At 55.3% G+C, this 14,964-nt stretch overlaps 1 protein-coding gene across 2 annotated transcripts in view; it reads right to left on the bottom strand.

The window, feature by feature from the left end:
- The window catches only part of GTF2IRD1 (GTF2I repeat domain containing 1), a 145,691-nt gene that overhangs the window by 26,747 nt on the left and 103,980 nt on the right, over positions 1 to 14,964 (bottom strand). For both annotated transcript variants that reach the window (XM_004380766.2, XM_004380765.2), the window contains exons 21-22: positions 14,577 to 14,760; positions 13,931 to 13,959 (exon numbers count right to left, since the gene is read on the bottom strand). In XM_004380766.2, the coding sequence (XP_004380823.1) occupies positions 13,931 to 13,959; positions 14,577 to 14,760 (213 nt within the window). The remainder of the gene's footprint in view (positions 1 to 13,930; positions 13,960 to 14,576; positions 14,761 to 14,964) is intronic.

Raw genomic sequence — 14,964 nt, 5'->3', positions numbered from 1 at the left:
GCTGCCGTCCCCTGGTCTGGGCCAGGGCTATGCCTTTCCGGGTTGCTACAACAGCCCCCTACCTATCTCCCTGCTTCCACCTTGTCTCTTCTCCACACAGCAGGCAGAGAGGCCCTGTGAAAACCTAAGGTGGACCTCATCCCTCCTCTGCTCAGAACCTTGCACTGGCTCCCACCCTACTCAGAGCACAAGTCAGAGTCTCTTCTCGTCCCCCACAATCTGCCCTCCTCCTATTTCCACCTTATCTCCTACTCACTGACCTCCTTCCTCCAACACCCTGGCATGCTCCTGCAGGGCCTTTGCAGAAGCTGTTCCCTCTGACTGCAATGCTATTCCCTGTTCCATGGCTCACTACTGCCTCCTTCAGGTCTTAACTCAATGGCCTTTCTGGCCACCACCTATCTAATGCTGCAGCCCTCTAAAAGTAAACACAAATGCCCTGTTATGGACTGAATTACATCCCCCCCCCCCACAAACACGTGCTGTAAATCTCAACCTCTATGCCTGTGGTTATAATCCCATTCGGGAATGGGCCATCTTCGTTAGGTTAATGAGACAGCATTAGTGTAGGACATATCCTGAGTCAACCTCTTTCGAGATATAAAAGAGATTAAACAAGCAAGCAGAGCAGAGATGGGGTAAGATAGATGCCAAGACACATGGTGATCTCCAAGGAACCACAAAGCAGAAGCTGAAGGGACAAGGACCTTCCCCCAGAGCTGACAGAGACAAAAAGCCTTCCCCTAGAGCCAGCACCCTGAATTTGGACTTCTAGCCTCCTAAACCGTGAGAAAATACATTTCTTTTACCCACTTGTGGTATTTTTGTTACAGCAGCACTCGATGACTAAGACACCCCATCCGCTTCTCCTTGGCATTCATGTCTAGCACACTTTATACTTCACTCATTTCTGCTGATTGTCTGCATCCTCTCCAGGATGGAAGCTCCATGGGGTGGGGTTTTTTAGTCAACATGGATCAAAAATCCAGCATTCACGGGAACACAAAATGGTACAGTCATGGTGGAAGAGTTTGGCGGTTCCTCAAAAAGTTAAACATGGAACTACCATATGACCCAACAATTCCACTCTTAGGTATATAACTAAGAGACCTGAAAGCAGCGATGCAAACAGATAGATGTACACCGCTGTTCGCGGCAGCACCATTCACAATAACCAATAGGTGGAAACAACCAAAATGCCCACTGTCATGGATTGAATTGTGTCCCCTGAAAAATGTGGGTAACAACTTGGCTAGATCATGATTCCCAGTATTGTATGATTGTGTTATCTGATGTGATTTCCTTATGTGTTGTAAACGCTACCACTATGATGAGATTATATGTGATCTCCTCATGTGTTATAAATTCTATCACTGTGATGAGATTATACTGATGAGGTTGACAAGATTAGTGTCTTAACACAATCTCTTTTAAAATATAAAAGAGAGAAGTGAGCAGAGACACCTGGGAACCTCATACCACCAAGAAAACAGCACCGGGAGCAGAGCGTGTCCTTTGAACCTGGGGTTCCTGTGCAGCGAAGCTCCCAGACCAGAGGAAGACTGATGACACAGACCTTCCTCCAGAGCCAACAGAGAAAGCGCTCCCCTGAATTTGAACTTGTAGCCTACTGGACTGTGAGGGAATAAATTTCTCTTTGTAAAGCCATCCACTTGTGGTACTTCTGTTGGAGCAGCACTAGATGACTGAGACACCCACCAACAGAGGAATGGATAAACAAAATGTGGTACGTACACACAGTGGAATACTACTCAGCCATATGCACACCACTACATGGACGAACCTAGAAAACATCACACTGAGTGAAGTAAGTCAGTCACAAATATCACAGGATCCCATTAATATGAAATGTAGGGAGAGCAGAGTTTACAGTGGTTACAAGAAGGTGAGGGGCAGAGGCATTGCCGAGGAAGCTGTATCTGCTCACAGTCACAGAAAACTTGGCAAGCAGTACTGGTGATGGCTGTACAACACGATGAATGTAACTGCTGTCACTGAATTGTACATAAAAAAATGTTGAATTGGCAAATGTTGTGTTATATATTTTACAATTTAAAAAAAAAAAAAAACCACCCAGGACCCAGCACAGTACCTGGCCTGCTGATACTCAGGAACTGTTCCCAGACCAGGGAACACCCCTGTGCCCCCACAGCCCTGGGGGCCTCTCGCAGCCCCTTGGCGAGTGCTGTCCAGGTGACCCCATCCTGGTCCCATCATCTCATCATGAGGCACTTTTACCACTAGACCCCGCCCCCCTCCCCATCCACAGTTGGGAAGATCTGCAAAGGGAGAGTCCACACCCCCACTCCCACAGGTCTGTGACTCAAAGTGGCACTTATCAGCCAATGACACTTCTGGGCACACGGGGTGCCTGCTGGCCCTCTAGGCTGCTCTCATTCTAGCCCAAATAAGATGGCTGGTTGTTCCTGCCAGCCTGGGAGGTCCTAGCTGGGGACACGGTTTCTGTGAGGCCTTCTGGAATGCTGCAGGGTCTGGAGCTCCCCACTGCTCCCTTCTGGGGCCTGTGGAGTCCCCTGTCTAGCATCTGCTGGGAACCCTGAGGTCCCCTTCCCCTCTGCCAGCCCATTCGAGGAGAAATGTGGCTGGGGGGCAGGGCTTGGGACCACCGGTCCCAGGGATAGGAAGCAACGGCTGCAATGACCCCAGCTAAGCCCCACAGGTCAGGAAAGGGTGGGGCCAACTGACACCCATCATCCCAGTTCCCACTCTGCCACCTTGAAAGAAAGGTGGCAGCCAGCCAGCTAGAGGCCTGGCAGTGGGCAGGCGCCGCTGACAAAGGCCTCCCCAGCCCCGCCCCACAAATGCCAGCTCCTCCCGGGGAGCCAGAAGGAGCTCATTACTGGAGCCTAATTAACAAAGAAAAGCAGAGATAATTAAGTGGAGAAACATGTGGCTGGCGCTGGAATCGTGATATCTTTAGAAACCCGAGAAAGGATGGTTTTATTTTGGGTTCTCAAGAGCGTGACAGAGTTGGAAGGGTGAAGAGAGGGCGGGGAGGCAGGGAGGGGAGGCCGAGGCCACAGGAGGAGTGAGTATGACCAGGACAGGAAATGACCCTCAGGAAGGGTGGGGGCGGGTGCTGAGCCAGGCAGGCGCTGGATGCCCTAGAGCGGGACCCCCTCCCATCCTCAGACCAGCCCCAGGAGGGCGTACTCCAGGGAACAGAGGCCCAGAGACCAGACTAACTTATCTAAAATCTCAAAGCTCGGGAGTGGGGATCTTTCTGGAGTGGCCAAAGGGAGCTGTTCCTGCCACTGTCTGAGCCCCCCTGTTCTAACTTTCATCTAGGTCAGCCATGCACTGGCAACAAGCTCCCCTTCCCCAGGAAGCCCACCTCACAGAGGAGAGAAGTCGAGCTGAGTAGGGCCCCAACGGGGACAATGATGAGTGATACCGTCGCGTCCCAGGCTGGGGCCTTTCCCTATATGCATCCCTGCAAACGCCCTAGGCCTCCCCAAGCCTGTTTGGCAGGCCCCTCTGCCTACGGCTGAGCTTCTCAAACGGCTTCAGACGCTGTGGGGGAAGGAGGTGAGTGCAGTGGGATGATCCATCTTCCTCAGCACTACGCAATTCAGTGTTTCCTTCCACTAAAGCAGAGCAGACTGGTGGGGACTTCCTAGACAAAGGCAGGGGGGCTGCCAAGGACTCGGGCCAGGCCACGTCAGTCGAGGGGCTTGCCGAGGCCGTCTGCAGGGTCCAGTCCATGCTGTGCAGCCGGGCCTACCAGGACCTCCACGCCCCTGCCTGGCCAGCCTCTCCGCCTGCCACCTCCCGCACAGGACAGGCCATCTCACCCTCCTGGCCTTGGCGGTGTGCCCTGGAATGACCTGAGGGTAGGGTGGGCAACTCTGCCCATTTTACAGGTAGGGAGACCAAGGCCCAGGCAGGCAAACCTGACTTGCTGGAACCATGCAGGAAGTCAGCAGCTCTGCTGTCTCTGGGAGGCTGAGGGGGTGGCCTGCCTCCTGACCCCTGGTTGCTCTCCCAAGTCCCTTAAGCCGGCAGGGAGGGTCAGAGGAGAACCCTAAGGAGACAAGGCTGGCCTGGGCCAGGCGAGGACTTGTGTTGGGAGGCTGCGGCAGCAGCTGGCTTTGAGGTCGATCGCGTTCTTTGTGCTTACTGTTGGGCCTCCACACACTCAGAGGAGCTGTGGAAAGCAGGAGCCCAGCAGCAGCGGAGAAGGAAGTGGACTCGGTGGGGGGCCCCTCCCTGCTGTGCACCCCACATCTCCCCACTGTCGGCCGAGGGCCAGGCCTCTCACTTCCCTCTCCTGGCACAGAGTGCAAGTCACAAGGCAGGCTCATCGTCTCAGACACGGGTAAAACCAAACACCAGACTCGCTGCCGTCGAGTCGGACTCACAGCGACCCTATAGGACAGAGAGTTTCTGTCATCTTTACAGATGCAGACTGACACATCTTCCTCCCATGGAGCAGCTGGTGGGTTCAAACCACAGACCTTTCAGTTCGCAGCTGAGCGCTTAACCATTGCACCACCAGGGCTCCCAGACAGAGGTAGCTTCTGAAAAGGCTCTCTCATCCTGTCCTGCAGCAGCTCGAGGGGGAACGCGGCCTCCCTGGGCAGTGGCTAGCCAACCTCTGCTTAAATGCCGCCAATGCGGCAGGGAACTCCCTCCCTTCCAAAGCTATTTTTTCCCACTCTATTTTTTAGTACCGCTATTGGAGAACAGTTCTAGAATGTTCTTTATCGCCTTGATCGCTCTGGGGATGCTGCGCTTTGGGAACAGTCCTGACTCTGCTTGTACTTGCAAACCCCCACCTTCTGTCCTCAGTATTCTTCCGCCCTCTGTTCCTTCACAAGCCCCTTTTCCTCGAAGGTTGCTGGGAGGTTGGTGTCTTTGGGGCTCTGCCCTGGCCTTCACACCAACCACCCCAGCCCCACCACCACCTGCCTGCTCTAAGCACCGCTCGGGCCACCAACTGCACATCTGCACCTGGACGTCTAGTAGCCCCCAGACCCAGCCTTGGGGACGGCACCACCGCTGCCCCCTGGGGCCCTCCGCCTCCCTCCTTCTTCACACTCCATGGCCACTCTACATCCTAACTCCACGGATCTCTAGGCCCTGCCCCTCTCCTCTCCACCACCACCCTGTCCACCTCCTGCCCAGGCCTCTTCAACCCTCCCTGGCCCTTCTGCCCAGTCTTCCCTGCTCCAAGCCATCTGCAGTGGGTGGAACTGTGGTTACCACGGTAATCTTCAGACAATGCAAACTGACCACATCATTGTCTTGACTGAAAAAACCTTCAATGCTACACAATACAGTTCGAGTCACTAGCATCAGTCAAGGCCCTTTGGAACTCTGGCCTCAGCCTTTTGCCATCCACCACCCCCACCACCCAACCCCCTGGCTGTCCCACGCTCAGGCTCCAGGACAGCACAGACTTGGGGACTTAGTGGGCTTAGTTTCCCCCCAAATTTCTCAGGAATTTCTCAGGAACCTCGGAATGTGACCTCACTCGGAAAGAGGGTCATTGCAGATATAATGAATTAAGACGAGGTCACAGTGGAGCAGGGTGGGCCCTTAACCCAATATGTAAGTGGTGTTATGGAATGAATTCTGTCCCCCAAAAATGTATGCTGTAAATCCTAACCCATACCTGTGGATGTAATCCCATTTGGGAATAGGATTCTCTTTGTTATGTTAATGAGACCATGTCAGTGAAGGGTGTGTCTTAAACCAATCACTCTGAGACATGAAAAGAGCAGACCAGGCACAGCAGTAAGCATGAATGGGGGAAGACAGAGCTCCACGGAAGGCTGAGAAAAATGCTGGAAAAGCGGAGAGAAGGATTTGCCCCCCGAGTGGAGAGAGAGCCTTCCCCTAGAGCTGCTGCCTCCTAAACTGGAGAAAATACATTTCTATTTGTTACAGCCACCTGCTGTGGTACTTCTGTTATGGCGGCACTAGGAAATGAAGACAGTGGTATCCTCATAAGCGCAGAAGAGGCAGAGATGTGGGGAGAACAAGAGAACGCCACGTGACGACAGAGGCAGAGACTGGAGGGATGCGTCCACAAGCCAAGGACCACCAAGGACCACCTGTCCAACCCGTCCATGTGGATGTCTAATGGATACCTCAGACTTGATGCTACTGTTCCTCCAGCTGCTCAGGACAGAATCTCCACGCCGTCCTTGGACTGGCTCTTTCTACCCCATGTGCACTACATCAGCAATTCTGTTGGCTCCATTTTCAAAGCATGTCCAGACAGGATTCCAGGCATACAGCATGATTCCAGCCATATGAAATTCAACTATTTTACGCTGTCAGAGTTAGGATGTGATTACCTTTTGAGGGCAGTGTCAGGGGTGGGGGCAGGAGGGCAACTTCTGGGGGTTGGTTCCACGGGTGTGTTTACTTTGGGAAAACTCATCAAGCTGTACACTTAGGATTTGCGCACCTTTTGAACTTATGTGATACTTCAAGCAAAAATTTACTTTAAAAATGAGAAATACCCACACACCCACACTCAGAATCTGCTGTTTCCCGTCACCTTCACGGCTCCATGCTGTTCTAGCAGTCACTGTCATCTCTCCCCTGGGTCACAGCACTGATTAAGCTCTGACGGTTTCCCAGCTCTGTCTCTGATCTCAATCCAACCTCGGATTACTTACTTACTGAAAGACAGTGACACGCCTCTGTTGAAAACCTCCAATGGCCCTTTACAGTGAGACAAACACACACACACACACAAAAACCAAACCCACTGCCGTCAAGTCGATTCCGATTCCTGGCAACCCTACAGGACAGAGTAGAGCTGCCCCATAGGGTTTCCAAGGAGCGCCTGGTGGATTCAAACTGCCAACCTCTTGGTTAGCAGCCATAGCTCTTAACCACTACGCCAACACAGTAGGCCGCAAATCATCTGCCCCCACTTCAGACCACAACCTCCTTGTACTGTCCTGGCACTGCTCTGCTCCAGACATGCTGGCCTTCTGATGTCCCTCCAACACGCCCAGCACGTTCCTGCCTCAGGGCCTTTGCACCTGCTGACCCCCCACCCCCACCAGGCACTACATGGCTCAGGCCTTAACTCAATATTGTCTCTCCTATCCTTCCGATAGTCCTGTCTTTGTCTCGTAATTCTATTTGTCTCTGTGGCTCCTATCAGTAGCTAATACACTACTATGTGTTCTTATTTATCCGTCTCCCCTACTAGAATATAAACACCATGAGGGCTGGGCTTTTGCCTATTTTGTATCCCCAGTATGTCGCCTGGCACAGAGTAGGCATTCAATAAATTTGTGTTGTACAAATAAATGAACCCAAAGGGTTAATTACGAGCCTAAGAGGTTACACAGGCAGGACTGGTGTTAAAGCCGCTGGTAGCCAGGAGGGGGCAGCAAAGAGCCATCCAGTGTGGAAGAGGGATGCAGTGAGGGGAAAGGGCATGACACAAGCCACAGCTGGGCACACACCAAGGCCTAGGCTGGTGGTGGGGAGAGGGATTTGGGGTCCTGGGCTCCAACAGTTCCATAAATTAAAATGGGAAAGACCTGGGTTCAAATCTCAGGCACACGATGCACATGCTGTGTGACCTCGATCAAGTTCCCTAACTTCTCTGAGCCTGTTTCCTCCTGTAAGACTGGTTCTTGGAAGAGATTTCATCTGTTCTATAGTCACTATGAATTGGAATGATGGCAGCAGGTTTTAATCAGTAAATCTTAAGCGTGATCTGGGTGTTAGGTGTCTACAGTGTGACGGGCTGCTCAAGTTACATAATGATACATTCTGAGGGGGAAATGCTGTAATGTTCTTAAAAACATGGGGAAATGCTTATGTTTGGGGGTTAAGTGTGTGTGTAGGGGGTGGTTTACAGAAAGAATGACAGTGAGATATAAGATTAATAAACTTGGAGAGAAAACCTGGAAGAAATGTATCCTCATAAAAATTAACAGCCATCTGGGCAGTTAGATTTCTGTATTTTCCAAATTTCCACAATGGGCATGTATTTGTGTTTCCCTTTAGGTTTTTACGATTTACTAGAATGTTCCGTGGCTGTTCTTATACCAGCTACCTGGGCAGGTCGTCTCTTCTCCTTCCTTAGTCACCACCATTTCTTCCCAACATGGCACAAACAGTCATTTGAAAACCTCTGCTGTCTGGTTTTCTCGGCATCAGGCCCCTCTTGATTTTGGGGGACATCCACACTGACCCTAGTGCCACTGAGAGCAAAGCGTGACACGAGGCTCACCCAGGGCCCCTTCTCACAGCAAAATGGCCCTGCTGCATCGCTGCGCATCTGCTGGCCAGATGCCCAATGGCCTGTGGCCCTTGGCACATATCCGTTCCCAAGAGTTGGATGCCCAGGACTCTGAGGGCCGGGCCTTCCTGGTGCTGTCCCAGCCCCCCGGGTTCCTAAGCTAACTCGGGGCTCTCTGGGCCTGCCCCAGTGTCCCTATCTGAACTCAGTGCCAGGCAGGTGGGCAAGGTGAGGTGTGGCAGGCTATACATCAGGGCACTTCCCACGGCACACGCTTCTCCTCGCTCACGCTCGCTCAGCCCCTTGAAGGCAGTGTGGGAACTCACTCTGGTGCAAGCAGGAGGCCAGCCCCATCACCCCTCTGCAGCCCCTGGCTCACAGCTCCAGCTCTCTCCTCTCTGGAGATGCTGACTCGAGGCCAAAAGCCCGTCCACCCTTCTCCAAGGTTCTGGTCCAGGTCGTCTTCCTCTCCAGCCGGGGACACCTGCCCACCACTCTCTGGCCTCAGAAAGTACAATTCAGCATGTCGGAGCAGGAAGGCTGCTAGACACCACTGGGGAAACCGAAGCCCCTAGGGTGGATGTGATATGCCCAGGTGGGATGAAACTGACCCAGGAACGGCTGCAGCTTGCCCCACCGCTGGGCCGCCCACACTTCCCTGCCTTGCTGTGAGAGCCCCACACTGAAAGACCAATTTATCTTCAAAGCGTAATTTCCTTGTTTAGAATTTACCTTCTCAGATGGTTCTGTTAGAAAGGGTTCCATGGGAGCCTTCAACAAATCACCCAGAAGATCTCAAAGCCATCGTCAACGGCACCCCCCCCCCAACTCCCAGGCAGGAGGGAATCCTACCTTCCCAAGCCTCACCCTCTGAGCACCTTTTACCTGGTGGCAACAGCCACATACCACCACCTCCGGTCCGCCTCCAACCCACGACTGTGACTTTGCGGACACGCCCTTCCCCACGTGCAGGTCAGCTCATGCTCAAAACCCTCTGCAGGCAGAAGTGGCCACACGGGCAGACCTCACAGAAGGTCCCAGGCCCATGGGGCCTCATGGACAGGACGAGGGTGACTCTCCAGCCACCTGAGTGGGTGGCTGTCTGTGGATGTCCTGGTGGTACCCTGTGGACACCTGACGTCCCAGATCTGATGGGATCCGTCCCTCTAACTCCTTGGCACTATGAATCCTTCTACAACGTGGACACAAGCCCAGAGAGAAGGGGTCCAATATCGACTCAGATTAAGTTTCTGTCATATTTAATGGGGGCTTCTGGTAGGCATTAAGTTCAATTTTACAAGAGCGAAGAACAAAGTTTACACTTCTTGTACTTGTGGATTTTCAGATTCAGATCCATTCCGTATTTTTTAGAAGAAGTCTCTGGAAGTTTCTGCCATGTCCAGAATAAACAACTGCCTCTTTGGCGTGATGTGCTGCACCCCCAGCCTGGCCCCTCCTGGCTGTGCCAGCCCCATCCCGGCCACTGCCCCAGCTCCAAGGAGCAGCTGCCTGTTCCCCCCTCTGTGCCTTTTGCTTGGGCCCAGCTCAATGTCACCTCCTCTGGGAAGCCCTCCAGCCCTGGTAATAACAGTAACCACCGCCACTAGTCGAGCACTCCCCTTGCAGCTGGCCCAGGGCTGAAGGCTTCACCAACATCTGGATCAGCGGTCAGGGGCAGGGGAACAATCTCTGTCCACAGCTCACCTACACGCGCCCACTCTTTATCTAGCGCAGGTCACCTGGTGAAGCAGGCCACCTATCTCCATCTTACAGGTGTAGAAACGAGGCTCAGAGAGCGGCAGTAAGCAGCCCAGGTCACCCAGCGAGTAAGAGAAGTGCAGAGCACAAAGCTGGCTCCCGCGTCCCAAAACAGGCTGTGTGCCGCCTCTCCACCTGCCCCAGCACCTGCTCTGGCAAAGCTCACCTTCTCAGAATGACAGGAGCCTGCCAATGCCTCTGCCATCCCAGCAGCCCTGCTCTCCCACCTCAGCTCACCCCAGTTCTGGCCACCTGCCCCAGGCTGCAGTGAGGGCCTGGTGGGGTGTGTGGGAACAGCTCTTCTGGGGCCAGAGGGACACTAAATGACCCCCAGTGACCCCGGAGGCCTTGTGGGCCTGGACGCCTTCCCAGCCTGGAGTGACAAGTGGCATGAGTAAGTGTGAGTGGCCAGTCAGCCCGCCTGCCCCAGCCCCTGTGGCTGACACCAGGCCCGCAGGCGCCAATGCTTGGAAAGCGCTGGCAGTTCCATCCCTGAGCCGGGCCAGGACCACCTTCCCAGCTCCTCTTCCAGGCAGCTTGCCACTCCCGCTGCACCATGGGGCAGGAAAGTCCTCTCCAAGGGCCCTCTGCACACAGGAGGGAGCAAAGGGAAGGCGGATGGGTGAGCGGGCAGAGGGCACAGAGACCGTGGGCAGGTGGCTCCCACGGGGAAACTGGCTGAGGTTCCAGAAGCTGCTCACATACTGGATGAGCCGCCGAGCTCCCTGGTGGAGGGCAAGCCCTGGTCAGTGGACGGGGTCACCCAGGAAGGGCATAGGACCTCGTGGTCTGCCGTAAGGCTGCCAGGCTGACCCTCCGCCCCGGGGCCTCTCCTCAAAGCCTAGGTTCTACTAGTCCGTGGTGCCTGAGAAGCAGACACTGTCCGGATCACTGGCCTTGTGATGGGATGCAGAGAGCGAGGCTTGGGGCCAACAGTTCCTTCACCTACACGTCACCTGCGTCATGAAGACGGCACAGGAATGCGGTCTCCACGAGTCAGAGCCGATGCAACGGTGACTAACAACGAGACAGTGCGAAGCGCTGGACTTACAGGTCAGCGCACACCAGCTGTCCTAAGTGACCTCTCCATCCCCACTTCCCAGACTCACTTTGAAATGTGCACGCTCCTGCAAATGGCTGTATTTTCAGGACTCCACGGGGACCTTTCCCTCGGAAAGGAGGGGCTTGGGAGGGCAGAGGTGCAGAGGGGAGGCCAAAGGACAGACAGCCTCCTTGTTTCTGTTCTCCATCAGCAGGAAGGCCCAGGCCATGTGTCCCCTGGCTGCTCAGAGGAATGTGAGTGCTGCCCCATACAGATGCCAACTTTGGCAGAAACCCAAGTCAGGGGCAGGCCAGCGGCTGGAACCTGACTCTGGGGTACTCAGGCCAATGTCTATCAGCACAGAGCCTGGAGCCCGGCCAGCCTGAAAGCTCAGATGGGGTTAAGGGGCCCCTGCAGTTGGCGAGGAGAGGCTGGACCACAGGCTGCCCCCTATCCTACTGGAACCAGGCAAGGCCACAGAGGGGCCAGCACCCTTCCCTGTCCTTGCTGTCTCCAGCCTGTTTCCTGGGGAAGCACCCACTCCCGCTGTGCTGGGCCAACTCTGCAGCCTCCTGGCTCTGCCTCTGCATATGGCCCGCCCCGCTTCTCCAAGGACCTGGGAGAGGGATCCCCAGAGCCTCTTAGGTGCACAGCCCAAGGCTGGGCGGGCAGGCCACCTGCCTGCTGTGGACACTGGGCACATCATTTAATCACCGAGCCTCAGTTTCGTCCCCCGTAAAATGGGTTCTAGCATCTATCTCAGAAGCCCTGGTGGTGCAGTGGTTAAGCTCTCAGCTGCTAACCAAAGGGTCAGCGGTTCACACCCACCAGCTGCTCTGCAGGAGAAAGAAGTGGCAGTCTGCTTCCATAAAGATTACAGCCTGGAGACCCTATGGGGCAGTTCCACTCTGTCACATGGGGTAGCAATGAGCCAAAATCGACCCAACAGCATCTAACTACAACAAGCTCCTACCTCATAGGGTTGAAAAGTAAATGAGGTGCCTTCTGTGTCTGTTCACTGCCATCACCCAAGTGCCGAGAGCAATGCCTGGCTCCAGTAGGGCCTCTGGAAATGTTTGTAAAATGAATCCACGCAATGTCCAGCACAGGGCCTGGCCCCCAGTGACCTCAGCAAGATTGCCGCTGGTGCCACAACCACTACACTTTGCGACTGTTACTTCCACCACAAGGTCCCTGGGTGAGCAGCCCTGGTGGAACAGTGGTTAAGTGCTCAGCTGCTAACTGAAAGGTCGGCAGTTCGAACCCACTAGCTGCTCCATGGGAGAAAGATGTGACAGTCTGCTTCCATAAAGATTACAACCTTGGGAACCCTACGGGGAAGTTCCACTCTGCCCTACAGGGTAGCTATGAGTCAGAATCAACTCAATAGCAGTGGGTTTACGAACAGAAAGGTTGGCGGTTCGAACTCACCCAGTGGTACACAGAAAAAAGGCCTGGCAATTTGTTTCTGTAAAGAATACAGCCAAGAAAACCCTATGGAGCTCAGTTCCACTCTGTAACACATGGGGTGGTCAGGGGTCAGAATTGACTCAATGGCAGTAAGTTTGTTTTTTGGGGGGGATTTATTTCCACCATCCCCAGGGAGCCCTGGTGGCACAGCGGTTAAGCGCTTGGCTGTTAATTGAAAGGTCAGAGGTTCGAACCCACCAGCCGCTCCATAGGAGAAAGATGTGGCAGTCTGCTTCTGTAAAGATTTATAGCTTGGAAACCTTATGGGTCAGTTCTACTCGACCGCACTGTGGTTTTGGTTTTTCTACCATCTCCACCTTGCTAATATCACACAACCGGTACCCGGTCTCTGACAGCTCTGAAAAAGCACCCTTGGGGTCATGCGAGCCATGGACCCCTGCTGCTGACCCACCCGGAGCCCCTCCCCTCTCCTCTCTGGCTCTCCAGCCCACTGTCCTAAGGCCCACCCGGCACACATGACTACACCTCTCAGTAAGGTCAGCCCCCAGGCAATGCCAGCCCCTCCCATCTGAGGGCAGCCAGGCTTCTGACTAGCCAGGCTTGGCACACTGAGTGATGACCCGCTCCCGGGGCTGCGGGTCAGGCCGTGCCGACCAGCTCCCGGGCTGAGGGTCAGGCCGTGCTGACCAGCTCCTGGGGCTGAGGGTCAGGCTGTGCTCTGGGTAACTTAAGCCCAACTGTGAAATCGGATTCCTGGTCGGCAGGGCCTGTTGTGGACTCTGCCATGACTGCTCTCCCACCCAGCACATCGCACGGGGCCTTCACACAGGGCAGCCTCTCCTAGGATAGACCAGGGGCGGGGCACAGGGCTCCCCGTCTCCCTACACTCATGCTCTGGGGGTCTGTGGTTCAGCTGTGCGCAGCCTCCACCCGAGAACCTGGCCAGCCCCGAGTGCGCCCTGGCCTCCAGGTGGCCATGTGGCCCCACGGGACCAGCAAGGGCCAGGACACAGCCCATGTGAGGAGCTGGAGGGGGCAGGAGGGGCATTTGCCATCTAAGGCTGGGCAGGCACCCCTCGCTAAGCTCCTGGTCCCCAAGCAGATACCTGCCATCAACCTTATCCATTCACCCAGGTCAACCAGGCCTCCTTCATCAGGAGGAGTCAGGGGGCACTGCCCTGGCCTGGCCCCTACCTCCTGAGCCCTGACTGAATGAGGCTTAAATGTTGCCTACGCCGCCCCCAACCCCTTTCTCTGCCCAGACTCCAGCTCAACCTCCCTCCGACCAGGTGGAGTGTGGAAACAGAAAGGCAGGGGCCGGCCCCCAGGCCCTGGAACCTGTGTCCCAGAGCATGCGTGGCTCCAGCCTCTGCCCCCCAGCACCGAGGCCAGCCCCCCATGCCGAATGGCCCCCTCCCACAGCCAGCATCTCTTACCGGGCTTGGGGATGAGTCCCTGAAAAGGCCTGGAAGAGAAACAGAGAAGGGGTGTCAGAAAGGACTTGGGGCAGGGTGCTGCTTCTGGGACACAAGCCCTCAGCCCTTGCTGCCCACAGAGTGGTCCGGTGGTCCAGGAGCTTGTCAGAAATGTCTGGGGCCCGCCTGCGCCCTACTGAACCAGAACCTGCGTTTTAACAAGGGTGATTCTGTGCACAAGACAGTTTGGGAAGCCTGGGCTGGAGGCCATCCTGGGACAAGGCACGGGGCGCTGGCTCTGCCTGGCTGTCTCTGGGGCCTTGGACACAGCATCTGTCTCAGCTCCCCACTCTGTGAAATGGGACTAATGTCTCTTTCACGGTGCTGGGAACGCAGAGAGCTTGGTGCTATGGGGCAGGTAGGAGATACCCACGAGGGCTGCCCCTGCCACGGAGGCTGTGGGCTGGCCAGCATTATGGAGGGCTGGTCTCACCTCTGCGGGGCTCCCCATACCCTGGCTGGCCTGCAGTCCCTCCCCTCTCCCTGTTCCTCCATCCCCTTCCTCAGGACAGTGCTGTGACGGCCGCCTTGGCCAGCAGAGGGCAAGACCAAGACAGGGCCTAGGGAAAGGCCAGTGGCTCCTCATCCTTCCCCTTCCCCCAAGTACCTGGTGACCGTGAACTTGATCTTGTCGGCCACTGCAAGGATCCTCTCCAGGTTCTGGGAACCAAAGGTGCAGGGTTTCCGGAACGGGATTCCAGGGGGCAGCCCCTCAATGATTACCGAGCCGGGGTTGCTCTTGATGCGCTTGTAGGGGACCTGGACCGGGTACTTGATACCCAAGGCTTCCCCTGTGGATGAGAAGGGTGCAGTCCTGCCGTCAGGAGGTGCGGGGCAGTGCAGGGTACCCGCGGGGCTCCATATGGTGTGAAGACATGCATGCGGGAGTGGGGAGAGGTGTGGGGCAGTGCAGGGTACCTGCAGGGTGTGCTCCATGTGGTGTGAAGACATGCATGTAGGGGTGGGGGGAGGTGCGGGGCAGTACAGGGGTGCCC

Source organism: Trichechus manatus, unplaced genomic scaffold, assembly GCF_000243295.1.
Source record: "Trichechus manatus latirostris isolate Lorelei unplaced genomic scaffold, TriManLat1.0 scaffold00077, whole genome shotgun sequence".
NCBI lineage: Eukaryota > Metazoa > Chordata > Mammalia > Sirenia > Trichechidae > Trichechus > Trichechus manatus.
This window is presented reverse-complemented; position numbering and strand designations above follow the sequence as displayed.